The 26,983-nt window shown below is 40.8% G+C and overlaps 1 protein-coding gene across 3 annotated transcripts in view; it reads right to left on the bottom strand.

Moving 5' to 3' along the window:
• cdkal1 (CDK5 regulatory subunit associated protein 1-like 1) overlaps nt 1-26,983 on the bottom strand; it is a 276,511-nt gene that overhangs the window by 167,751 nt on the left and 81,777 nt on the right. For all 3 annotated transcript variants that reach the window (XM_034697513.1, XM_034697512.1, XM_034697514.1), the window contains exons 5-7: nt 22,759-22,855; nt 16,308-16,356; nt 8,957-9,077 (exon numbers count right to left, since the gene is read on the bottom strand). In XM_034697513.1, coding sequence (XP_034553404.1) covers nt 8,957-9,077; nt 16,308-16,356; nt 22,759-22,855 — 267 coding nt within the window. The remainder of the gene's footprint in view (nt 1-8,956; nt 9,078-16,307; nt 16,357-22,758; nt 22,856-26,983) is intronic.

Genomic DNA, 26,983 nt, shown 5'->3' with positions numbered 1-26,983 from the left:
ATAAAGGTCCGTGAGCCGTTTTAAATCCTTTATGATTGTAGCCAAACACAGAGTGAAAAGAACTGAAAAGCAAGATGGAAAAATGATTACAGATTAATACTATGAAGTCTGAGTATAGTATCTAAAATACTCATGTTTAAAAAGGTTTAAACGTCTATTCAAAACACTCATAATGGCATCATGCAACATTCAACATGGCTTAATGGCCAGATTAAATTAGCTTTTCCCTCAGAGGATAAATATTTAACTATTAGTGTCAGGAGGTGAAAAAAAGGAAATAGAGGGGATGAATAGAAGGTGCTGAAGAGAGTGAAGAGGATAAAATACTGTGTTGGCTCCAAGGTTTTCTTTTATGCTCCGTAGATAGGTGAGGCCAGAAACTCAGAGAGTTAGAAATTTCCACTCTGCTGTAACAAAAACCGGGACAGTTGAGTTTCTTTAAGAGCTGGATCCTTCAGTGTTTGCTTCTATTGAAGACAAGTCGGCATGTCTGTTTGTCAAACTGTTGTAAGCTTAACCTTGTAAGAAGGACAATGATTTTCAGAGGGTAGAGAAGGAAAACACAGATGTTTTCATAGTATCCATGAAAAAGAGAGTGTTTTAGAAAGTATCATTAATTTGTGAACTCTGCATACAACATGCCTTTGATTATGGTGAAGTGTGTGTTTTTGTTTTAAATCTTACTATGCTGTAGAAAGTACGAGCTGTAAGAGAAGAAATCACATATTTCAGAAGCAGTCAACATGCCACAATCCTTCATTTGTGTTTGAAAGAGCGCTCACACAACAAGAAGCCTTTCCCCTCTGAGTCGGCCCGTCTACCTGCCTGCCTGCCTGCCTGCCCTGAGGACATGAATGATGGAGCCGGTTATTGGTTTGGGTTTAGAGCGGGGGATCATTACCACCTGACTTTTAGCTCATCGAAATAACAACGACAGATAATGACTGCCAAAAATGTGACTAAACAGAGAGCAGATAATGAAATGAAACGAGCTGTAACTGTGGAATAAAGAGCTTTTTCTGAACGCCCGCAGTCTAATGGCAATGGTTGACACAAACACACACAGCAACAAACACACACACACAAGTTTAATGATCCATTCTCACTGAGTGGTTGTAAATTCCTTGTTTATGACACCGAGCATCACGATTCAACTTGTTCACAAAGGGGCTTTCACTGTTGCTGACAACACAGACACACAAACTTATACATATACAAAGAGGAAGAAGGGACCGTTAGAGTAGCCCGGGGCAAAACACACACACACACCCCAGCTCTGCTAATAGTATCAAGTTTGCTTAAACTGGGACACAAAACAGAGCATTAGACAGACACAGTGAAGGCTTTTTTCAGTATATAACACACACTCTGCCCTCAGGCGTATCTGCATAAAGACGCCATGAAGAAATTAACATAAAAACAATCCAAAAATAAACGCAGGCGTCAGGGATGTAAACACATTTAAGGGCACGCTCACACCAGGAAATCCATTCCTCACAGAAGCACGTTCACCCCCAAAGTCCAGTTTGACCAGAGTGTGTGTGCTCCATACAGTGCTCAAACACACTTCACTTCCTTGGCCCTGGATAAGTCGGACAAGTTGGCTTCTTATGCAGCTGCTTATGCACGAGCACAATCACGCAACATGTGATCCATACGACCGCTTCTCTCCAATCATTTTAAATGATGGTGGCCAGACATGAGTTACTACAGTTTAAAGCAATGCATACGCTCCATTTGTTCAACAGCAGACTTGCTAAATTCTTTCCAGGAACAAATAAAAACTGTCCAAGGTGTAGGTGCGATCCAGGCACCCTCAGTCATATGTTTTGGGCCTGTGCAAGCTTAGACTTCTTCTGGACCGAGGTGTTTCATACCCTAGCATCAGAAGTGTGTGACACACAGATTGCAGTGGTGGCCTTCTCTGTACTCCTAGCATGGCGGCTCATCCTGCTTCGGTGGGGGGAAAAAACACACCATCTTCACACAAGCGCTGGCTACAAGACATATTGAGCCACCTCAGCGTGGAGCAACTAAGATACACGACCCAGGGCTCACTCAAAAACTTTACAAGGATATGGCAGCCATTTCTGCACTATATAGGAAGAACGCCTGCCAATTGACTTCCACTTATTGATTTCTAATTTGTGTATGATTTCAGTTTAACCCAAATATTACCCTCTCTTTTAGTATTATTTTTGTTCTTTCAATTTCACCCTCTCAGTGATGTATTTTAAGCTACTCAGGTGTATGCAAGTGTATAATGCCATTATGTATTGTGTTCAGTATGTTCAATATTGTTTGTTTATGTGTCTTAAAGCTGGGGTTGGTAGTCAGATTTAGATACACTTTTTGTTATACTGGTTAAAATGATCTTTATATCCTAATGGCAATCAATACATAATGTGTTCTTAAAGAAGCTGCTATCTACAGCTGGAGTAAACCTGGGAAAACACCAACCAATCACCGATTTTTGGGTGCCAAAATTTTAAACCATTCAAATCCTGTCCCGCAGTTCTGCCCGCCTTCTGCGCGTACATTTCCCCGGCGTGTACTCCTCATCCCTGTCTCCTGCCTCTGCTTCCCCTGACTCTATTTACTGCCCCTCTCGCTCGACCTCGGGCCTGTCCCCTCTGACCCGATGAGGTGCTTTGCTCAGGACTGTAGTCTGGATCAGAGTCTAAAAAGCTCTCACCACGGGGCTCTGACAAGCAGAAGAATGAATGACATTTAGTAAGTCCTACAGAAAATGTAGATGTATTGTAGCGTCCGTCTGGACGCTGTAGTGATGACGAGCCGATTCGTGAACATGTTGAGTTTTAATAATCGGTCACTGTCGGCCGTGATCACACCAACCAACAAAACAACAATCAATGTTTGAATGAATGAAGAACTTCTCCTCTTGTCTCTCCTCTCTCCCGCTTGCACTCTACACCTCAGTCTCCTGATGCCTTCACTGACCGTCAACACTGTAGGAATTAAGAACATCTACACTGAACACATTAACAAACAGTAGAGCTGTAACAGTATTATATGTGTTCTAACTTTTCTCCTGATATCGTGTCACCTGTACAACTGGATAATGCTAACATGACAGTTGTGAGTTATAACAGCAGCCATGTTTGTTTGTGTTTTTAACTTTCACTATGAGAATGTTTTGGTGAGGACCGGTTTTGAATCAGTCACGATCATATGGTCGCAAGTCAGCGGCGCTCATGCATGTGAGCGGGGCGTTTTGGAGGAGCTCCGAGGGAGGAGGGGAGGGGTTAGATGGAGTCCTGAGGAAATGCTACATTCAAATTCATGCTAGTTTTCCGAGACTACCAACCCCAGCTTTAAATGTAATACAAATATGCAAATATTAAATGATGGTTGCAAATGGACACCTTGCATAATCAAAAATTCCAGCAGTGTCAGAGGGCCGAATCTGACCAAGATGACTCGAAAGAACCAGAAAGTTGTTGCTGACTCTTGAGACTGCACTTGTTGTAAACTGCGGACGCTTCATGATAAAGTTAAGCCGTGTGTGTCATATCACCAGTCAAAATTTCTAGATGAACTACTACAAGGGGTCTGAAGCAACGTGAGTGCAGGTCAGCGAGGGACTGGGAACAACTGTGCTTCTGGTATATCCCTGTTTTAGATCACCTAAGATCTCATCACTCTCTCTGACCACCAGGCTACAAACATACAGATCGTGTTGATGAAAAGTTTTCTTCTGTATATATTATATGAACTTTACGTTTTTTTTCTAAGTTGTAAAAAATAACATAACTTCTGAAACCTTTACAGATGTCATGCTTTGTGTCACTTTATCTCCAGACGCCAGATAACTTTCTTTATATCCAAGGTTTTCATGAGAATGCAGACAGCAGGTATGTGCACACATACCTGACATTAAAGCAGATTCTGATGTTGATTGAAGTCTTTTCAAAGTATGAAAAATGCATCAATGCATTCAATTAATTTTCATTATAACAATAAAAATGTATGATTGAAACTAAACACCTTGGACTGATTGAAACATGTATAAACACTTGTTATAGAGGCAGCACCAAACTGCTGCAGACTGTCATCTTAAAACAGGAGATATGAGTGCAAACAGAACTTTCAGAATACATTTAAAAGTTCTTATGATCCTGTGTGCATTAATAAATCATATTTTAATATTCATCCGCCACATCCGGACTGTGTTGATAACTCTCACCGTGTCTGAAAATCAAAATGAAACCCCAAAAGAAAACTAGACATCAGCCAACAGAAACAAAATCGCCCACAGTGATATAGTTTTGGACTGAACCTTCAGAGATATAATCAGGGCTTTGTTCATTATTATGTCAAGAACAGATGAATCAAAATAACTGTGCTAATGGCCCAGGAGGAAGCTGACAATCTTCCTTTAATACAGAGCCAGAGGGCGTTTTTGAGGGCCGGCTGGATGATGTCGAATTTATTTTTTAATGGGGATAAAATTAACTTGGTGGGAAAAAAACAATCTAATTTGGACTTAATATGTGCAAATGAATTAATATGCAACCTAATGAAACTAATATTGTGAATCAATTTCAATACGAAATTAAATTTTTTTAGTAGTCCCAAGTGAAGCTCTACGACGGGATGTTGGGTGGATTTACACTGATTTAATGAAAGGGGGAACCGATTGGTTCATCTGTCAGATTCTGACTAAAATCACTCTGCAGAGATATTTGGAACGAGTTAATTCAAATTTTTGTTTCTTTTATTTTTTGCAAACACACTGTTTATATCATAGATCTCAGGAATGTGATTTGCCTTGTCCCACAGGAGCCCCCCAACTGAGAGCATGATCCAGCTCTGGCTTCTCATCTATCACAGAGAAATCAACACGGCCATATCATCTCACAAAGAAAGTCAAAACTTGATTACCACAAGAGGGGTGCAAAACTGATATTTTTCCCTTGTTCTCTGAAAGAGAATTAGGAAAGTGGTCTTTAAGTATCCTCGTCCATGTAGTTCAAATGCTCCGGTGGCTGCTGAGCTGACGGGCAAGGGTGCAGCACAAAATGTAAAACAGAATTAACAATAGAAGTAAATCTGTTCCAGCTCTTAGAGAAAGGAAATAAGCGATGTCCGTGTTTAGTCAACCAAACAATTAAACTTCACCCTCGTTAGTTGGCATTAGAATTACTAGTTGCTTAAACTAGTGATTCCATTTTTATTAGTGGAGGCCTGAAATGACAGTCGTATGTTGTTGCTAAAGGCAAATTTATACTTCTGCATATACCATATACTTGTGCATTGATGCGTCTGTGTCACGCAGCAATTCTCGAATGCTCGAGGGCGGTGAGGTCTGTGTTATGTTAATCTACAGCTGATTCATGTTGCTGTTTATCATACAGATATGATTACAGGGAAGAATAGAGAGGAGGAGATGAAATACACGGCCAATGTGTGGCCGATGAGTGGGGATCCCGGAGGTGCTGTAAATGTAGGAAATACAATGCTGCCAAGCAGAGCAATCACAGGGCTTGCAGTCCATGTTGATTCTATGGGTAGTTACATTTTGAAGGAGGTGCGCGTCAGCTATGTGATTCGATGAAGTATAAATCAGCCTTAAGCTGTAGCGCGGCCACCCATCACTAGCGGGGCTGTAGCCAATGCTATAATGCTCCACATACTAGGTGTTAACAGGCACAGTTGACATCTAATAGTATTCCTAGAAGTTTGGGATACCTGGAGATGAAGTTGTATGTGGGCTGTTAAAATGTGGTTGTTTACCTGCAAGCAGTACAGGAGGCTGGTGGTGCTAGCTCTGCTAACTATAGCCACACTCAGCAAACCAAATGAACATTGTTTACTTGCAGACTGTGTGACGCTGTGTTCAGTCGTGTTAAATAAATTGTGTTTCATTTAGACTGTTTTTTTTGTCTTCACTGTTTTACTCCAACCTTTAGACCATTCAGCTAGAAACGACTATGAAATGAGTTGCTTCACAGCATCCCCACTGGAAATGACTGACTTCTACAACACACATGGTTGCGTTGCACTACATCTGAAAAGCATTGGTGAAACTCAAAAGAGAATAGATCTCTCTGTGAGGCTTTCTAGAGCTACACGCTTAAATTAGCATGCTAACATGCTTGTAATGAGACTGCCAGTATATTAGCAAGTTCACAGTGTTCTCTCATTATACATTACAAACACTTGTGAACTTCATTCAAGATATGTAAATAGATTTTTAAACATCTAAGGTTACGAGACCTGCAGATGACCTGTGGGAGCCTTCAACCCTGGAGCATGACATGAACTCAACATTTGGCCAGACAGCAGAGGGAGAGACGGAGAGAGCTTAAATGAATGCATCCCACATGATCAAACACAAAGAGAAACATTGAAGGCCACACACAGACACACACACACTACAAATTAATACTTTCAAATACTCTCCTTTGACGCAGAGACCATTTGGAGAACAACTGCAACTGATGTTGAGCATGTGTGTGGCGGACAAAGATCTCTCTGTTTCATCAGCTGACAAATGTCGCCAGTGATGTCACTACTACCTCAGAGGAATATTTTAAACAGACCATCTAAAACCAGAGCACATAAAGAGCTCCTTCTCTGTCCTTTACACACAATCACATGACACAGATAGCCAGAACCATGAAAGTGACGGACACTGTGAGTGACCAAAACACAGAAAGGCCAGCATAAAGCTTGTATTTTCAGGAACACCAGTGTTATTTGGGAGATTTGTCAACAGCTGCTTTATCCAGTGAACACATCCGAGTAATCCCCCCTGGCTTCCTAGAGGAGTTCCAGTAAAGAGAGTAAAAACAAAGGGATTTATTTGCTGCCAGCCGGACCCTTTTGAAAAACAACAACCAGTTCATCTGGATCAGATACAGACCCCCCGCTGGAGACACTGGCAAGGGGCTGACATCTGCCACACATATACACATACCACTACAAACAGAAATGCACACATCCAGGCTGGAAAGCCACAAGTCACACAGACAACAAAATGACCAGATGGGCAGGAACAGCAGGATCCAAAGAAAGAAAGAAAACAGATGTAGTTTTGATTGGAAGTGACCAAAACAGAGTGAGAGGAGGGAAGGAAAAACTGAGACTCATTCATCATCTATTACCAAAAAGAAACAGAGCGGTTTTAGGAAGGGTGCGTGTGTCTGTTTGAGCTACTAAAAGAAGCAGGGATTAATCATCTGACTCTGGTGGCCAGTTTGAGGAAATGGTTACTAGAGGGAGGCAGCAAATGAGGCTTACAAAATTGGCAAGAACCAAAACCTGAGCGGTGATTCTGCAAAAGTCCCAAATCTCATACTTTGCCTTTGTAACCTGCCAAGTATGGTGTTGGCCACAAGCACCAGATTATCTGAAAACGGAACCAGATGGATTTGGTTTCCTCGTCGTATTAGATGAAGGGCAGTCTAAGGAGCTTTAGTACCGAACAAAGACCTCTAAAATCTGCAGACTACAAACATCCCTGACTTATTCAACTCTTAAGAAAGGAACTCGTAACTCTCAGCTGACCTTTGACCTCAGGCTAGGAATCATTATTATGAGTCAATGATGTTGAACTCGTGAGACAGACAGAAATACAATGTCAGAGCCATAACTTTTCTCCTTATGGACCTGAATGAATCTGTGTTTTGGGGTTAAATAAAAAAAAAGATGGAGAATGTTGACAGACTTATTGCAACAGAGTGATGTATGGTTATGTATCTACTGCATCAGCATCACACCCAAAATAACCATAAAACACTCTGGTGGTAAATCTGGTAATAAAACAGTAATAACTAATAGGTCAGGACCTGAAAACAGGTCACAGCCTTCTTATTGGTTGCTAAGTGTGTAACACGACAAGAGACGCTGCTGCAATTAGCCCGCAAGGTTCAAGGACAAGAACGGGAACTCCAGCACCATGTTTGTCGCCTTGCACTGACAGTAACAAACATGCACACAATAGCTCCTGACAAAAGAATGTTCTCGTCATAGTGCTGCATCCACAAGTTATTTACTTCCTCGCTTTGTAAGTCAGGCCATTAGTGGACAGACACTGAAGACAGGCAGGAGCATGATTGATGGATTATCATCAGCTGGGGCCCGGCATGGTGGAATTAGTCTGTCGTAACCCTTTGTAAGTAGCCCACTGAGACCGCAGCGCAGGGTTAGCAGGGACATACAGATCTGTAAACAACATGAAATTAGCCCATAAAAGTGTGGGTGTACATGTGAGTGTAGGTCTAAGTGTCTGCTGCTGTGCTTCTACTCATAAACGGAAATAGGCATGTCCATCCATCCATGTATAACATTTCTCTATAATATGCACATTTATTTATCTATCAACACTATTAAATCGTCTTTACTATTTATGCTCAAATGTTCCAAACCACACACCACAGAAGTATTTCTAAATAAACACTCAAAGAACGACAAAAGAACAAAGAATCGTAACAGAGCAGAAATATAAAACACCACAGCTATAAAAAGAAATGAAAAAGAAAGAAGAGGGTGTATCCATGTTAGTATTTCTGTTGTTTCTCTGCTTTTAAGACAGAAGTCCAAAAGAAGAGAAACAAAAGGGCAGACACCTGTAGAGTTTATACATTCTATATTTAAAGAACAAGAACACTACATACACCCCAAGCAAGCCATGTGAAATTGATCAAATGAGAAGCACAGAGAGGCTTTGTTTAAGTGTGTGTGCAAAGAACACACACACACACACACACACACACACACACACACACACACAGACACACACACACACACACACACACACACACACACACACACACACACACACACACACACACACACACACACACACACACACACACACACACACACACAGACCATAAACCAGAATAGTGGAGAAGCAGTGAAATTGAATTCACAGTTAGAGTTGAATATTTCATGAGCCGTGCTCTTTGTTGATGCGTCTGTATCTTACCCGGTGTTAATGGAGATGATTTCAATCAGAGGGTTTTTCCTGATCTTGGGCAGGTCCAGGCGAGCTCCTCCCAGCCTCCGGCCTCCATCTTTCTTCTGACCCAACAGGCGAACAGAGTGTCCTGAAAAGAACAAACAAAGCTTCACCCCATTGTTTTAAAACTCGAACATTAACCGTCAGTGTTGTCTTTTGTTTGCTGCATTTAAAGCAGTCTGTGGATAGATGTGCAGAGACGGCGTTTTGATGTTGAAAATGATTCACTCATCCAGTTTAATGAAACAGAAGCTCTGTTTAAGCTGCAGAAAGGTTAGTTCCTCTGCCCGGGACAACCAAACCCGAGGGAGCATTCACAGCGTTCATCGGCACACTATTAAGAGGAAATAGATAACATGTTTTGAAGATAGGTTTGTTAGCCTTCTCTTTAGTCTGCACTCAAACACAAGCACACACACTGATGCATACAAAAAAAAAATCAGCCTTTCACCCAACAGGGAGATACAAAGTAGAAGCCTTTAAATAAGCAAAAGCAATCTGTTGAGAGCTTAATAAATCCTTCTTCTAACTTTTCTTATGTCTTCTGCTTAGGGATGTAAATTTCAAGTATTTCCCATGATCCATCTTTGGAAATGTTAACGATCATGTACGAGAAAAATAAGCATGTGAAAGTGGTCAGGTGTCGGGAGCAAAACTGGGTCATTAAAGTGCCGGCGGCAGAGAAAAAAAGCGCTCATGGAGACCTGTCACTCAGCCGCAGACCCCAGCTGAGCGTCTCCCCTGTGCACAACACCTTCAGTCAGCTGATTCACATCAAAACATGCTTTAAACTTAAAACACCTGCCTGATAGCTGAACGAAATATAAGACCACATGATGTTTGATCCACGTGATAGAAAATCGAAACAAAAAATGTGTTTGTTCTTAACTTAACGAACTTAATTCATTGTTGTCATCCCTACTTCAGCTCTATGTGTTCTGAAAAGGCAGAAGAAGCAGCAGACTGATATTGTAAAGGATTGGTCAAACTGGTAGAGGAGGCCAAGCCTATGACATCAAGTCCACTGTTAAGGCCACAGATATTCAACGAAAGCCAATACAGGTGGAAACAATAAAGGACAGGTTGAGATGGGGAATACATTTTACACTAAAGAGCCATTAGACCCTGAGATTTTCACCAGCTGAACAGAGTAACACGTCTATAACTAGAGGTAGATATCAAATTCTGTTGTAGTATCACATCAAATTCCATATTTGGGTCTAATACCAAATGATTTCTAGCCATTGGTGTGCAGAAATGGGATGCAGTGGTCTCCTCTCTCCATCAAACAGGCTACCAGGTAGAGAGTGAGAGAGATGGAGGCGCTGAGGGATGGAATTGTCTTCCTGTTTTCATCCGCTTTACATGGGCCTCCTGGGAGGGTGGGCTCAGGGCAGGAAGCATGGCTATCAATTGGTAGATAAAAATGACAATCTGCCCCCGAGGAGTACAAAGAGCCAATCGGTGGGGCGTGACTGGTCGTAATATCCCGTACAAGCAAGGAAATTAGAAAACTTCCCTCGTGGAAAACAGCTGGGACTTAGAGAACATTCGGCCCTCAGTGAGGACGCTTTTGGTCATCAAACATGGATTTATAATTCATCCATGTTCCAATATTCTCCACCTAGTAACTGTTGCTCCATCTGTTGACTGATCACTCAATGGACTAGGGGTGCACGACATTGGATTTTTGCAGAAATCCAATTTGGCGGTCTTTTCAAACTCATATTGGCCCATACGAATAAATTTAAATGATAAATGTTTTTCAATTATGTCTTCAGTGTCCTGGGCCATGAGGTTCAAAATGCTGACATAACATACACATGATGTCTGTGCTGAAGCTCACATGATTAACATTAGCCAGGAGATTCTCTGGAGATGTTCAGGTAGGGCTACATCTGAGAAGAAAAGCCAGCTGGGAATAGTTTCTCACTGGCCCTGACACTTCCAGAAACTCCTGGTACAGTTAAGGATAGCAGTGTTTGAGATGCACAGTTAAATTGGTCGTGTTAAAGCAGGGTTGTTTTGCTCCTCCCTTCACCAGAGCTGCACAAACATTACAAACAAATATTTTGCTGTCTGCTTTGTACACTTCAAAATACTTGAAATCAGCAGACGCATTGAAGCTTGTTGTGATTTAATTAGAAGTTACTTGGACAAATGTAACAAGTGAAAGAGGAGTCAAATGAGGAAACAATAATAATAACACTGAGGGATGTACACTAGTGGAAAAGTCTTCAGCACTTATCTCTCTGATTTGAATGCCTCAAGGCCTCAACAAAACTTTCAATTGACTACACTTCTCTTCTAAAAGCATGCCTTTTGTTTGAACCTCTGCTGCAGTGATCACTTTATAAGAAGGGAAGTGAAAACATAGAGAGGATGATTTCATGATTAAATGCAACCTCTAAACAAACAATTTCACACGGCAGCCTGAATACTGTAAAACATCACAATTACACAATCTAACTCAGTGTTGCATCCTTCACTGTGGCAAAATAATGACTCAACAACAGACTCTGGGACTCACTTCGTAGGAAACGTGCAGCTTCACTGGCAAAACTAAACCCTGAAACAGTGTTTGAGTTTGACTCTGGCCTTTCAGTGAAGGATTGCAATCCTTACTGCTTTTCTTTGATTGTTTCAGACACATTCTTGTATACAGCCCAAGCTGCAACCTCCGGTCTCAAAATATGTTATACACTGCAGTTCATCAAGAATCCGCTTGAGGCTGGCTGCAGAAACACAGGAAACCACACACCAATTCAAAAAAGACGATCTTTGTGGCAGAAATAAACATGTTTACAGCCTGGTTCAAGTAACAGCTTGGGTCTACATAGCTATATTCTATATCGGCACACACTGTACGGAGGGTGATTTTTTTTCTAACGCGACAGTTCAGAAGATATTAAGATTACAAGTTTTTGCCCAAATAAGGACATGACCGACATGACTGACATAAATGATGGGCAGGAACACATAGCTGTTGGCTAGGAGGCTCAAACCCCGCCTCACACTATTTTGGCTGAGTTCAGAATTTCCAATATGGCTTCAAAACAGCGCTTCAGAAACAGATAGGTGACGTCACGGATAATACGTCCATTATTTATAGAGTTTATGATACAGACTTGTCAACAGAGGTGTTAACATATGGTGCTGTGTTTCTAGTCCCCCTGCCCAAATTATGAGATGTCCCTTTTCATAAAACTTATAAATTCTGATCCCGTTCTAATCACTTTTTGTTTCTAAATCAGCACACGACCCCGGTTCATGTGACTGCCACCAAAGGCTCAAGAAACAATCTCACTCCCAGCATGAGATCTCTCCAGGAGAATGCCAGAAGCCAAATTCAATTTCAGGGCCGAGGGAGCCATGAATGGGAAGCAAGAGATAAAATAGCTAACTTGAGTTGCAGAGGAAAACCCAAGAATGCTGGCCTATTTGTCATCTCAATTACAGAGTTTAGAGAGGCCAACTGCTGTGACGGACAGCCCGGCATAGACACAGACACACACAGACTCACACTATAGCACATTTTCTTCTTATTGACTGCCCTCCACCTTCCCCTCCTCTATTTTTTCCAATCTCTCTCCTTTGTTCTTTTTCTCTCCTTCATAAATACAAACTGACATAAATCCTTCCATCCACTCATAACTGCCCATTATAACATGCGATGGAAAGGAGAGAGGGATGGCAGGACAGGTAGATGGATGGATGGTGGAGTGATGATAGAAAAAGAAATACATCACAGGTGAAAGATGTACAGGACAGTCAGATTGATGGTTGGATCAGAGAGGTAGGGAGCTAAAAGATTGACCTGTTGACCTGTGTCTGATGTCTCATAAGTGCTGGGTCCTGTTGTGCTTCATGGTTTGATTGTAAAGCAGCAGGCAGGACTGAGGGGGGATGGGGGGGGGGGGACAAGAGTGCCAGATGAGGACAGAAGGGGTCACATGTATCCTCCTGATAAAACAGGCAATTAGAGATGTGCGTCTGTCTTGCAAATATCTCTAAAGACTGCTTCCATGAGGCCGTGATGCTTGACAATGACAAGCTCCTCCACAGAGCTCGCTATAATCATTTCAGATAGGTCACTGAGCATCGAAAGACACTGCTCAGGTGACCTGAAGTAAATGTGAATGCATCAACGTGTGTCTTTGTACCTGCTGCTTATTCCCCCTCCTCTTGTCTGAATGTCTGTTTTTATTCCTCCACATCTCTACGCTGCAGCTTTCCTTGTTTGCATTGATACAAAGCGTTTGTTTATCCTGTTGAAATAAGGATCATGAGGTTATATGGATGCCATATAGCCTCTGATCTGTAGCTAAGTAGATACATTAGCCTGTCTAACCTTTCCTGCCCTCTGTTCCTCTGTCACACGCCGCACACTAAATCTAATTCGTTTCTGAAAGATAAAAGAATGCTGGGTGAAATGGTATCATCCGAGGCTATCATCTCAGTGAGAGAGGATCAATATTAGGAGGCCAATAAAGAAACGAAGACATCAAAACGACCCTATAAAGAATGAGGTACAGCTGTTATTTATTAATGCTCCTAAGATCAGACTTTAATGGAAGTCTGCATCTGCTTTAAGAGAGAAAAACATGACGCCTGGTGCTTCTGTTTGCTGTATTATCTTGTAAATGAAAACACTGATGCACGCTGCCTTAGCCTTTAAGTAAGTCACGCTTGTTTTTTTGTTTGTTGAGCATCACCAAGAGAAATGAAATGTGGCTACATGCCCTTGCAAAAATATGTATCCACGGGTGTCATTAATTTTTATGGATCTGCCAGCGGACTTGGAAAACGAGATAAATCCGAGGCATTGCTTGTTGTTTGCAAAAAAATCAACATCTGGCACAGCTAAGAGAAAGTAATAGATTTGGATAAGCAAGCTTGTGACCACATTAACAACCTACCTAGCAAATCACTGACGCTGCATACACAGGGCAGTGGTTGTAATGTGAACGGCTGTGTAAATGTTAAGTACTGTGTGCATGCTCAGCAGCTCGACCTGAGATAACTAAAAGATAAAAATACTCTGCCATTTACAACAGGTAGTAACAGCAGCTTTATGTGAGGTAGTTACGCTAGGATTAAAAGCACCTTTACAGTAGTGTAGTAACCTCAGAGTTCCTTTAAAGGCTGGTTTCAAACTGAATAGACCGTCTCACACCTCCAGAAACCCAAGGTCATAAAAGTATAGCAGTACTCTTGTCATGTGGAAAACAGACCTGCAAGCAATTTTGCTGTGTCTATTAGCTGTTCATTGAAGTAAGTATTTTAGTAGCCATTACGAAAGGCAAATCCCTGAGCTTAAAGGTTTATGCCCAGGCCTCCGAGCTGAAATAACAGCTCTCAGTTTATATGAGGTCATAAAGAACTGTAATGATACCGGGGAAATTAGTTTCTATGGAGGGGGTGACAAAGGAGGGGAGAATGGAAGGAAAGAGAGACGAGGAGACGGAATAAGGCGGTGAGAGGGGGAAAAAAAAGAGATCAAAAGATGCTGAGGAACCAGAGGATGGAGAAGAGGGAAGAAAAAGGAAATTATGAGCGAATCATAGAGAAGAAAAGAGGGGATGAAAGTCACAGTCAGTGTGAGTGTGTGTGCAAGTGTGTGTGTGTGTGTGTGTGTGTGTGTGTGTGTGTGTGTGTGTGTGTGTGTGTGTGTGTGTGTGTGTGAGTGCAGCCAGACGATTTAGGGTTAATGACACATTGTAAAATTAAGCCTCAGTTCAGCTGTCCTTCATTAGAGTGAGGCCTGCAGTGCAAACTAGTCACTCATACACACACGCATGCAGTGTAAGCTCAATCTGTTCTTTATTAGAGAACAGCTGGGGGTACACGACAGCTTGACTGGACACTCTCACACTGTAAACTCTGACTGACCTTCATTAAACTGTTTAGTGCAGTGGTTCACTAACGGTTTAAATGGATGACCTAATCACTGCCATGTGAGCTTGCCTCGCTGTCAGTGAGCGTCTTAGAGCAGGGCGACCACTTAACAAGCTACTCAGACAGAGAGGCAGGAACAGGTTGTGCAAAGCATGAAATGCTTTAAATACAGAGCGTCAATCTTCAACTAGGTCTCGCTGAGCGGTTAGGCTGACATTAGGTTTCTTATGTGTTCTATTTTAGGAAATGCTGACTCAACCTAACTTTCTGTTCATTTAGACACAGGTAAAGAGGTGTGAGCTGAGGCAAACTTTCAGTCTCCTTGGAAACACATTAACACCTACCTATAAGAGCCTCTTGTTGTGCAGCTTAAAGCCTTTATTTATTTTAACGGATGCATTTTAAAAAATCAACCCGATTTACAATGCGTGTGTGGAAACAAATGTGCTACAGTACAAAACTGTGGTTAAACATGTTAATTCCTGCTGAAGTTGGACATTTTACCATTGGACCTAATGGAGCTTCATTGGTTTTTGCAGGCAGCCCCAAGTGGACACACAAGGAACTGCAGATTTGTACGCTTCCACATTGGTTTAATTTTCAACAAGCGGATGTTCTCACTTTATTTGAAAGGTGCAGTGTGAAGTAGTTAGACCATGTACTATAAAAGTCTTGGTAGAAATTTGATTTGTTTAACCATCCCCTTTCCAAGAAGCCGCCATATTGCACTGCCTTGTTTCTACAGTAGCAAAGAGCAAACCTGTAACGTACATGTTTTAGTATTTAGTGAGTGGCAGTCAAAGACCCAACATCACGACAGGATAAGATCCAGTCCCATCTTACAGACAGGACTTGGTCTGATCTCATCTTAAACCACCATGAGCAGAGCACTTTGCAGCATTTAGCAAGTTACAGTGGCAACAGGCAGAAACCTCCAGCAGGACCAGACTCATGTTAGACACACATCTGCTGAGACTGAAGAGGAAGAGACTGGTTGTTGTGTGCAAAGAAATTTGATAGATCTTTTCACGAAAGTTACATTTTGAGGCATTTTCGCCTCTATTTGATAGGACAGCTGAAGGAAATAGGGGGAGCAGAGAGAGGAGATAGACATTCAGCAAATGGTTGAGGCCAGGAGTTGCTTTGATGTTTTATACATTAAATTGTTAAAGGCAGATCAAACCATTTGAATCCCTCTGTTATATGATGTGCAATAAGCTCCTACACATGACAGTCGAGTTACACTTAGTCTTTGTATTTTATCAGTGAATGATCATCATTCAAACATGAAGCCTCAGCTTAAAATCTCCTTTTTATATTCAACTTTCATTCAGCTGATCAATGCCGATCAATGCATTGCTGCTTATTCAATCATGCAGTGAGTGTTTTTGTATGTGTGTGTCTATGTGTGCTAAAATACCTTTAACGGCCTCGTCCACCACTTCCACCACCCGATCAATCTGCTGGACCTGAAACGCAGACAGACACACATGGGAAAAGTTTATTGATGCTGACAAGCCCAAGTGCACACAGCACACAAAAGCCTGATATTGACAAGCCCACAAACACAAATATACTGATCCACGTTTAAACAAAGTTTGCATGTAAATATACACAAAAGACAATGCAGAGGAGTGCACACAGGCAAACAAGCACAAACAGATTCAATCACACTCAGTTTCCTCCAGCCAGGATTAAGTGGTATAGATTTTCTAAATGCCACTAGGTGTCTATGCAGCTGTAGCACCACTTATATTATGTATTGACTGAGATACAGTTTGGTGGTAGGGTTTCATAAAAAATTAACAAAGATAGAGAATTACAAAAAAGTAGAGTGGTTTCCAGACAGGTTATCATACCAGTAAGAATAAACCAAAAAAGAACCGTAGTCTAAAATATAAAACACCCAAACATCGTGGATTCATTTATACCTTTAAAAACTGACAAGAACAGACTTTAAGCAGGTTGTGGCATTAAAGAGTTTGAATGTTCTGTGAGGTAAAGACTGATTGTAAAGACTGATTCAATCATCCTCCATCCTCCTTGTGCAAGTCTTCTTCAGCAGAAGCAGTGAGGAGTGATTGAGAAAAAATAGACAGACCGGGACGAAAGAGGCGTAAAAAAAGTGGGAACGGTGGAAGAATTATTTCTTGTTATTGCTTTTCTTTCCCCTCCCAGCACCCTCTCCATCTCTGTATCATTTACTTTCTCCTTTCTTAGAGGCTTTAGCCTGCAGCATGCATTCTCAATGCCTCCAGGCCTATTACCCAGAGAAACTCTTCTCTGCAGCACTCACATAGAAGCACACTGTGCCTCGCAGGCAGCAGTTACATGCATGTTACACACTGAGGTGAATCTGTTTTTCTGCTAATGGTCAGCCAATCGTGGTTATTTCAGAGAAGCATCAGGTGTCCCTTCACACATTAAGGGTCAGCTTTTATACACACTAAAGATATTCGTTCAGAGTTTTCGACTGTGGTTCTTTCAAATTTCAAGTTGAAATCATTTAATCTTGTCTGTATATGTAGAGCACAAGCAGGTGTATTATACATCCATTAGGGATGTAGATTTAAAGTATTTTCTGTGATCGAACTTTGGAAATGTTAAAAATGTTAACGTTTTCCAAGTTAAGTACAATGCCAACTGCCTTTTTTCTCCTGAATCAAATTTTCCTTCACGACACAATGTATAAAACTGATGGTAATAAACAGCTATGGATCATATTGAGGTGTTCACAATGTTAAACATGCTGAATATCAACATGTGGAGCAGACTCATAATCTCAGCGGACATACAGTCATAAAAGTAAAGGCTCAGACTTCAACATGTGGATTTACTGCAACAGGAGAGCTGAACAGAAACATATTTCAGACCCACAGAGTCCAGTTTTCTGTCTACTCGTTCTTATTGAGAAAAATAAGCATGTGTATGTGTTCAGATGTCAGCCAGGAGCGCAACCGGGTCATAATCAGTCCTGCAGCGGAGAAATAAAACGCTCATGGAGACCTGTCACTCAGCCGCAGCCCTCAGCTGAGCGTCTCCACTGTGCACAACACCTTTAGTCAGCTGATTCACATCGAAACATGCTTTAAACTTAGAACACCTCCCTGATAGCTTAATGTAATATGAGACCACATGATGTTTGTTCCACGTGATAGAAAATCCGAACAAAAAAATGTGTCGGAGTAAGTTCTTAACAATCAATTAATCGATACTCGATTAATTGTTGAGATCCCTAACATCTATCCTTTATAATCTCTTCAGACACATTTAGGAAGGCTATCTCTGAGCTATGATGGGGTTACCAGTATTAAGAAACGTTGACTAACTAACACGATAGATGGAATTTTATGAATATTATAAGGAAAATAATCAAAGCTTATGTAAGGAGATTGTTTCTGGTTATGAAATAGATATTTCTCTGTATTTATTTTTAATGTCTGAACAGGCAGCAGCTCAGTGTAAGACGAGGAGATCAACAGCATGCTGCAAAAACAGCTTTGTTTACATTTGTGACACATTTGACTTAAAAGACAATGTAACGTTTTTATTTGTTTGCTTGTTTGTTAGTTTTTAATCAAGAAGCTTAACTTACAAGCAAACTTGGTTACAAACTCAAACACATGGAGGGAGTTTAAATGGAAAATTTTTACTAGATTTTTAGAACTCCGGAAATATCATCCAAAATGTGCCAGGCACATCCTAGCTCCTGTTGGAGGAATTGCGGAACCCATGTGGCTAACCATACCCATATCTTCTGGTCATGTCCAAAACTAAACTTGTTCTGGAGAGAAGTATTTGATGCACTGAAAGAGGTCTTCCAAAAGGACATTCCTCAAGACCCCTTGGTGGCAATACTCGGAGTGATGCCAGTTGGCCTGAATGGGAGGGCCAAAAAGTACTTGTTTAATGTCCTGTCTACAGCGGCCCTGAAGTGCATCACCATACGCTGGTTGAAACCAGACCCTCCCACTTACAATATATGGATCCAGAAGGTTTGGGACATTTATCAAATGGTACAAATTACATACCAATTAAGACTCCAAAGAGAAACTTTTACAACAAGGTGGAGACCTGCACTGGCTCTACTAATGCAATAGAGAGTGATGTTTAATCTAGGTGCAGACCAAGATCATGCATTACCTTTTCCTGGGTTCATCTTCGCACCTGTACTTTGACACGCGATATTTCTGAGTGGATTAGAATTTATTTCTTCATGATTACAATACTTAATTATGATTTTCATTTCTCCTTTACTCAAACGAACATTTATCCTTACACTTGTATGTATGTGTGTAATATTGTTTGTATGTATATTCTCTGGAGTGGAGATTTTGCTTTATTGTATTTGTGTTATCTGATTCTGTCATAATGTCCAAATGTAACTATACAGCTGGAAAAAAAAAAAAAAAAAAAAAGACATTTTTCACATTGTATTGTTGATGAGAAAAATGAATAAAAATTAAGTAAAAAAAAAAAAAAAAAGAAGCTTAACTTACACATGAACAGTATTTTTCTTTTCTCAAGAGACATTTTTTAACCCTCAGAGGAGATCAACAACATTTCCTTGTAGCCAACGTATATAAAGAGTGCTCTGAAAAGACTCATGTGCGTGCTTCTTATGTTTACCTCATTGCTTACCTTCTATAATCCTCTGATTACCTCGCCAGCGCAGTGTGCGATGTGTGTGATGTGTCTCAGATACAGAATGTGACATGTCTAGCTCAGAGACGTGAAACACAGAAGGCTTGCGTGACTGTCTGTGTACCTTACACACAATACGCTGTCATTCTTTCCACGGTAGCTTCAGAGGGGAAACACACAGGCGCTGACACACGGGTCAATTAATCTGAATGAATTCAACAGGAAGAACTTTTTTTTCTTTAAACTACACTCCTTATCTAGCCGTTACTGCAATCACAATACACAAATTCACGACTGCTTTTTTGCATCTCATTTGCATAAACCACCAACTGTCACTGTCATTGTGTGGCTGATTGTAACTATCAAGGATACACAAGGGGAGTATGAGCATGCTCACATACCTCAGTGTGAGCAGTGTGGCTGTTCATGCACGCCCCCATCACTGTGTTTGTTAGTGTCTATGTGTTTATATGCATAATCCAATCTAGTCATGAGAATAGAAGGAGCCACTGTGGTTAACTTCCCAGATGTTTGTGCCTCGCCCTAAAGACTATTACATATACAAGCCTGTTTATCTGTATGTAATTATTTTACATACATGCCTCTTGATTTGACTGTAATTACATTACACGGTGGCATGTTGGCTTGAATAGAATTACTTTATTCATGTGAAGGATATTCAACTTAACATCTACGACAACTCCCATACATTATTTTTTAGCCATCAACAAATGATCCAGTGTATTTCATTTATCCCTGCTTTCAATGAGGCAGTTTGTTGTTAAATAAGCAAATAAATTCAGCATTATGTAAACAACACCTCAAGGCTTTCGATCGTGATTTGTAAGGCAAAGCTTGGAACTCTGTGTGCATTGAGTAAACAAAGGAACGCATGCATATATAATACTTATAAATTGACCAACTATATGTTTCCTTAGATATGCAGGACTTATTCAGGTTTCTTGAAAGAGATGAAATGCCTCCATTTGTATGTTTGCACACATGTTTATAAACCCAATGCTTACCACCTTAAGGATTGCTGGTTTTATAATTACTTATAAAAACCTCACAAAACTGTTTTAATCTGAAGTGTGAGGCTTAAATCTAAGATGCTTTGTTTGTTTCTGAAAAGTGACATCAGATAGAAAATCTCTGATGAGACACATAATCAATGTTTTGTTGTAGAGCACTCATTCAGCTTTCAGATGCAGATAACCTTGACTTATCTTTCATATGATTACTGAGCTGAAACAGATAGTAAATTAAATAATTGTTGCAAATCACAGTTTGCTCTACAGTCTACTCTTACCTGCACCGCAGGGTTACGAGTGCACACATGGAAGCAGGACTGCAATCCAAAACACCCAACAAATCTACTTACAATGAGGCTTTCTGCCTCCTGTTGTTATATCTGCATATTTCCTCGACTCCCCTGAGGTAAACTGGATTTTCTTTTTTAGCAGTAACACTGTTTGTGATGTCTGATGGTTTTCTCAGTGTGCAGTGTAACCCACTAATCTCTCACTTCACACTATGAATTCACCATAAAGAGAGAGACAGACTTTTCGAGGTCACCTTCAAAGATAAAATAATAGAAAATCGTATTAATGATGAGTGTCAAAAGTGTCAACACTGTATACTTCACTTTGTCTTTGATTAAAAGCAGTCTTCTAACTGAAAAGGTACAGACACTTCATCAATATTTTCCAGCAGTTTTTTTAAGAAAGTGAAAATGTAATAATACACGACTCACTACATGTAGACTAAAATGTTTTCATTTTGAGAATCATTGCCTACTGCTACAAAAAAAAGGACAAAACCACAATCATGGGAAAGACCAATGACTTGACAGTTGTCCAGAAGACAATCATAGTCACCCTCCCCAGGGAAGAAGATCATGGCTGCGAAGGCGAGGCCGTGAACATGCTTCCATCTGCCGTCTAGCTTTATGGAGATGCAGATTTCCTTTTCTAGCAGAATGTAGCACCTTCCCACAGTGCCAAAACTATCATTAAATGGTATCCTGAACATGATATTACTGTTATTGATTGGACGGCCAACTTGAGACCGACCTGAACTCCATTAAAAATCTGTGGGTTATCATCGAGAGTAAGATGACCCAAAAACACAGACAAGCTGAAGACCACTATCACAGCAGTGCTTCAGGCTGATCGCCTCCATGCCACATTGATGCATTACAATATGGTGGAGGGGCCCCTACAAAGTATTGTTTGAATTAATGATCGTCCTATTCATTAGTTGGACATTTTTGTTTCTGATATTCTTTTTGGATTGATTATGGGAAATATTGTAGTAATTTGAGATGCTGGATATCTGATTTTCATGGGCTATAAACTATAATTATCAAAATAACACATACCAAAAAAGCTTGAAAAAGTCACTTTACATGTAAGGAACTTATGATACATGAGAAAGAGAGCAGGAGAAAAGGCATAATGAGAAAATGAGATTGTTGACAAAGGGGAAGTCTCAGCAGCTTTACTGAAAATGTCCTGTAAAGCATATGAAACCAATGAATGAAAACTGTCTACAGATGTCGGTAAAACTGTACTTTTTAACTGTTTTATCTGTGGGGTTGGCATTGTTGTGCAACCAAGTATAAAACTTTTTTTTTTTTAAAAACATGTAAACTCCTGAATTGACTCTGTTCACTGATTTTGTTCTTTTAAGTTGTCTTTCAGACGCTATAAACACAAATTATATTCTACTAACATTTATAAAAAAAATGATCAATAGTTCCTTTAACAACTATATGCTTAGCTGTCATATTTTTTTCACTTTAATTTTGTTCTCTCTGTCACTTTATTTTTATCATTCACCTTTAGATTCCTCTCCTCCTTTTTCCATCCTTCTCTAACTCTGTCCTTTTACTTTATCTCACTTTTCCTCCTCCCCATCATGTTCATCTAAGTAGCCTCGGTCTCGTCTCCTGGGGGGGGTCTATTGATCAACCGAGCAGCAGGGAGGGTGAGATAGAAGGGACACAGCAGGCTGTCAGCAGCCAGGTGAATGACAGGTCAAACTGTCCATGTCTGTGTTTCTGTGTCCGTCTGTCTGCACTCATAAAAGGTTCTCCATTAGACTTGAATAAAGACAAACCAAGGGCAACATTCAGTACACACGACAAACACACATCCCCATACTCCCCCTTTTATCTCCCATAAAAGTGAGTAAATGTACACACACACACACACACAAACACATACCCCGATGATGCTGAGTCCTTTGAGATACTCCATCCGTGGCTGAGCCTGAGGGACACAACCTGCTAGCACCACCTTTTTCTGCTGATCCTGGGCTTTTCTGTGAAAACAAACGCCAAGAAAAGGAAGAGAAGATTAACATAAGTAGGATGTGTGCCGATTTAACACCAACTGTTAGGCCAAACGTTTTTCATTTAACTTGTGAAAAGCATGAGGGAAACAAAAAAAGACAGCTGGCAGCACACCAGCACACTGCTGCACGGCTGTGCTCTCAAAACTTTTAGTGTCAAACATAAACTCTGATGATTCTGGACCGGACACTTCACAGACGATGGAAGGATGTAAAATACAAACTTCACAGCATGATTTCTAAACCTGGAAGTTTAATAGTAAGTGATATCAATTACTAGAGTCTGACAATAGTCTGACTGGAATTTATCATCTGTATTAGGATGAGAAGAGTGTGTACAGGTCACAGTTTCACAGGGCCGACACATACTTCTATTTCATAATAGACCGTGTGAATACAAACACAGTGTTACCAGTCTACTACACAGAGAACCTTTATTTGTCCTGGTGGCATGTCAGCTGTTCCCTCCTGAAACATCTATGAGAGGAAGGGAATGTACTTGAGATAACTTCATGGGTGCTAAGCTGCTTTGTTATGAAGTTTTTTCGAATTTTTGGCTTCAGACAGAATCAATGTGTTGCATAAAATCCATTACCTCCAACTTCTGAACAGTTTGATCATTTCTTTGCTGCAGCTTTAAGCCGTATTAGGCTTGAACAACTGAATTCCAAAGAGAGCTTTTATGGTTATAGTTATTAGAAACTGTGTTTCTGAAGGGTAACTGTGTGTCAAGAAGAACCAGATTTTGTAATAAACATGAGGTACTTGGGTTATTAAAAGAAGAAACACCCTCTCAACAGTATTCTCTATAGATACATTTCAAAGCCGACTACATGGTTCCTAATGTCACATCAACTGGAGCTAGATAAAGACAGAGATGCAGAGAGGACCTGTTCAGTTATCAGGTGGGCGCCTACTTTCACCGCAAGGCTAAATTTGGCCCAAAAACACCTCAGGGAGGCTTAGCAGGTCGCTCTGATGCCCTCCATGTCACATCTACAAACACCTCTGCATGTTACAACACAACCCATCTCGGGCTTTCCAACACAAGTCTGGTCCTGCTGGAGGTTTCTGCCTGTTAAAGGAAGTTTGTCCTTGCCACTGTAACTTGCTAAATGCTGCAAAGTGCTCTGCTCATGGTGGATTAAGATGAGATCAGACTGAGTCCTGTCTGTAAGATGGGACTGGATCTTATCCTGTCATGATGTTGGGTCTTTGTTAATAATAGAACATCGAGTACGGTCTAGACCTGCTCTGTTTGGAAAGAGTCTTCAGATAACATTTGTTGTGAATTGGGGCTGAATTGATAACATATTGATGGATATAAATATATATATTTTTTTATTATTATTTATGTATTATTATTTTCTTTATATATATTTCTTTTCTTTTTCTTTGTTCATGTTTGTCTTTCTGTTATGCACTTTGTAACTTTGTTTAGAAAAGTGCTATAGAAATAAAGTTGATTATTATTGTTATTGTTATTATTATTATTATTATTATTATTATTATTATTATTATTATTATTATTATGTGACGCTTTAATCGGCTAGAGAGACTGACACTCACAAGGACAGATGATGCCCCTTGAATGTTTTCTTTTTTTGGTTAACGGACGTTCCGTGTTTAATTTTTTCACGTCCTTTCAGACAAACACAGAGGAGAGTTTAGTAATTGACAGATGTATGGAGGCTGACAAATAATATGCGCCATTTATTTTTTATTTTTCCTCATGAAGTGATTTATATCTCTCTTAGGGTTAGGATACGTAGATGTTTAATTCAGCTTTGGTTCATAAGTGGACGGGCAAAAGGCAGAGAGAAAATGTTGCTGGCAGACAACTGCTACATGTTGAGACATGTCAGACCTCATCTGATAAAAGCATCACTAAAACATGATCGTAGACATGAAACATGAGATTCATATAAATGTTTTTTCTGACAAAACAGGTCAACAGTAAGCCCAAAACATAACTACGCCAAAACTGGGAATTTAAAACATCATGTTGGATGTTGAATATTTAAAACATTCATGAAGAGTTAGACGCAGTGTGAAACTGTCACTGGTGAGAGAGCCAGAACTGAGAAAACATGATTCAACAAATCACTGCCAGAAAGAAAAGTTACACTACAATGCTTTATTTTGTTTTTAAATAATGGTTAGATTCAGAAAGGAACTGGACACATTATGGACATAAAATACAGTATAATACAAGAGGAGTGTGTGTGTATGTGTGTGTGAGTGTGTGTATGTGTGTGTCTATGCGAGTTCTTTCTGTCACCTCCAGTTAGTGGCAGTGAGATTTGAGACACTCGGTCTGTCTGACAAAAGCTTTTGGAGAAGCTGCCCAGACTCCAGCATGAATCTTTAATAATGAAGCCTCCTGACAGCTGGAGCGAGAGAAAGGGAGGGAATGATGGGTGGAGGGGGAGGCGGAGGAGGGGGGGCACATCAGTAAGGGAGGAATCATGGGAGGAGGACAGAGGAGGAGCAATGAAAGTGGATGTGAACTGTCAGCTGTGTTTTAATTCAGACTGCTTGTGTATTCTGTAGCAAAACAAAGAGAGACAGTGATGGAGGCTGAGGGTGTTTGAGCGAGCGGAGCAAGGAGAGAGAGAGAGAGCAAGGTGAAGGTGGATGATTCAATTCAAAGGCAGCTCACATTGTCAGGTGACTGAGGAAGGGAGGGAAAGATGAAGGTAGAATTGGCGAGAGATGAGTGGAGGGAGGGAGGGAGGGAGGAGAGATAAAGGCAGAGATAAATTTGTGTTTTTTTTATGATTTTGACTATTCAGAGTTGTTTGTTTCATTCTTCTGACTTCACTCATCTTGACTTCTCGTTTTAACTCTTTATTGACACAAATGTTTGCAGGTAAAAAAACAAACTATTGAAGAGGCCGAAGAAGATGAAACATGGAGGAAGAGGAAAGGATATGAAGCCTCAGTGCAGACAAAACTACAAGAGCTGCCCAACTCATTTTACATTTGTTTCACTCTGAAGTAATTGAAGTGGTTTCTACCACTGGAGATAAAAAATGTGGATATAACGATCTTGTTTATTGGAGGTATGAGGAGGCGTTAAAAAAGGAACACATAATAAGAGGTAGAAAGTCTTCAAGTTAAATGCTAAAGTGACAAAAAAAGAGAACAAAAAAGCCAAATCGTCCACTTCAACTACTTTGTTATTTACACTGTTCCCCATGATAAGACTCAAACTGGCATCACTGCACTAACACACACACACACTAGCGCAAACACACACACACACAAACACACACAGTATGAACCGTCTGCATAATTCACACAGTCTCCTGCCAAAATGCGCCAAACGCTCTCTAATGCGCTCCTCTCTCCCCGCCCACAGACTCGGAGCCTTCGCTGACACAGAGAGTAAGCAGACAGCGTCTGAGCCGGCGCCCCAGGGGGAACGGGCCAATCACATCGCACACAGCTCGTGGATGGGATGAGATGGAATGGGATTATGCGATGCAGTTGCCGTGGTGATACTTTTGAGCCCGTGTGCACGCTGCCAGTGACCCAGACCAGAGCAGATGCCCCTTGAGATCAGAAGACGAGATGTGTGTGTGCAGACGTGTGCGGTGTGTTTGTGTGTGGTGTGTGGTACACACGTGTTTTGTTGGCTTCCTGGCACCTTGCCCTAAATCTCTACGGCCCCCTGTCAACTCTGTTACAGCTCCCCATAGCCTCCAGACCACACACACATTTCGACCCACGCACAGGGTCCAAACACCCACATGCCCTGAACATACTAAACACATACACCAATGGTCGTGGACGGCACATGCAAAGACTTAGTAGAGTAGTTTATGCATACATGTATGACCTCTGTGGTACGTATGTATGGTAGGGAAGGCTGCGCTGTACATACAGGTTTGTAACAGCTCAGTGGACACAGTGAGTCAGTCAAATTAAAGCAGACTAAATGTCCAAATGAATTGATCAGGTTGACTTGGAGGAGCCTCTTGCTGTAAGTATGACATTAAAATTACTCTAGGCATTAAGAAGTACTGTACCGCATGACCTATATAAGAACCCTACAACTTTCTACAGCACAACTGAAAGAGAGGCCGTGTATTA

This window comes from Notolabrus celidotus, chromosome 12, assembly GCF_009762535.1.
Source record: "Notolabrus celidotus isolate fNotCel1 chromosome 12, fNotCel1.pri, whole genome shotgun sequence".
Classification (NCBI taxonomy): Eukaryota; Metazoa; Chordata; class Actinopteri; order Labriformes; family Labridae; genus Notolabrus; species Notolabrus celidotus.
Note: the sequence above shows the minus strand (reverse complement) of the source record. Positions and strands in the feature narration are given on the sequence as shown.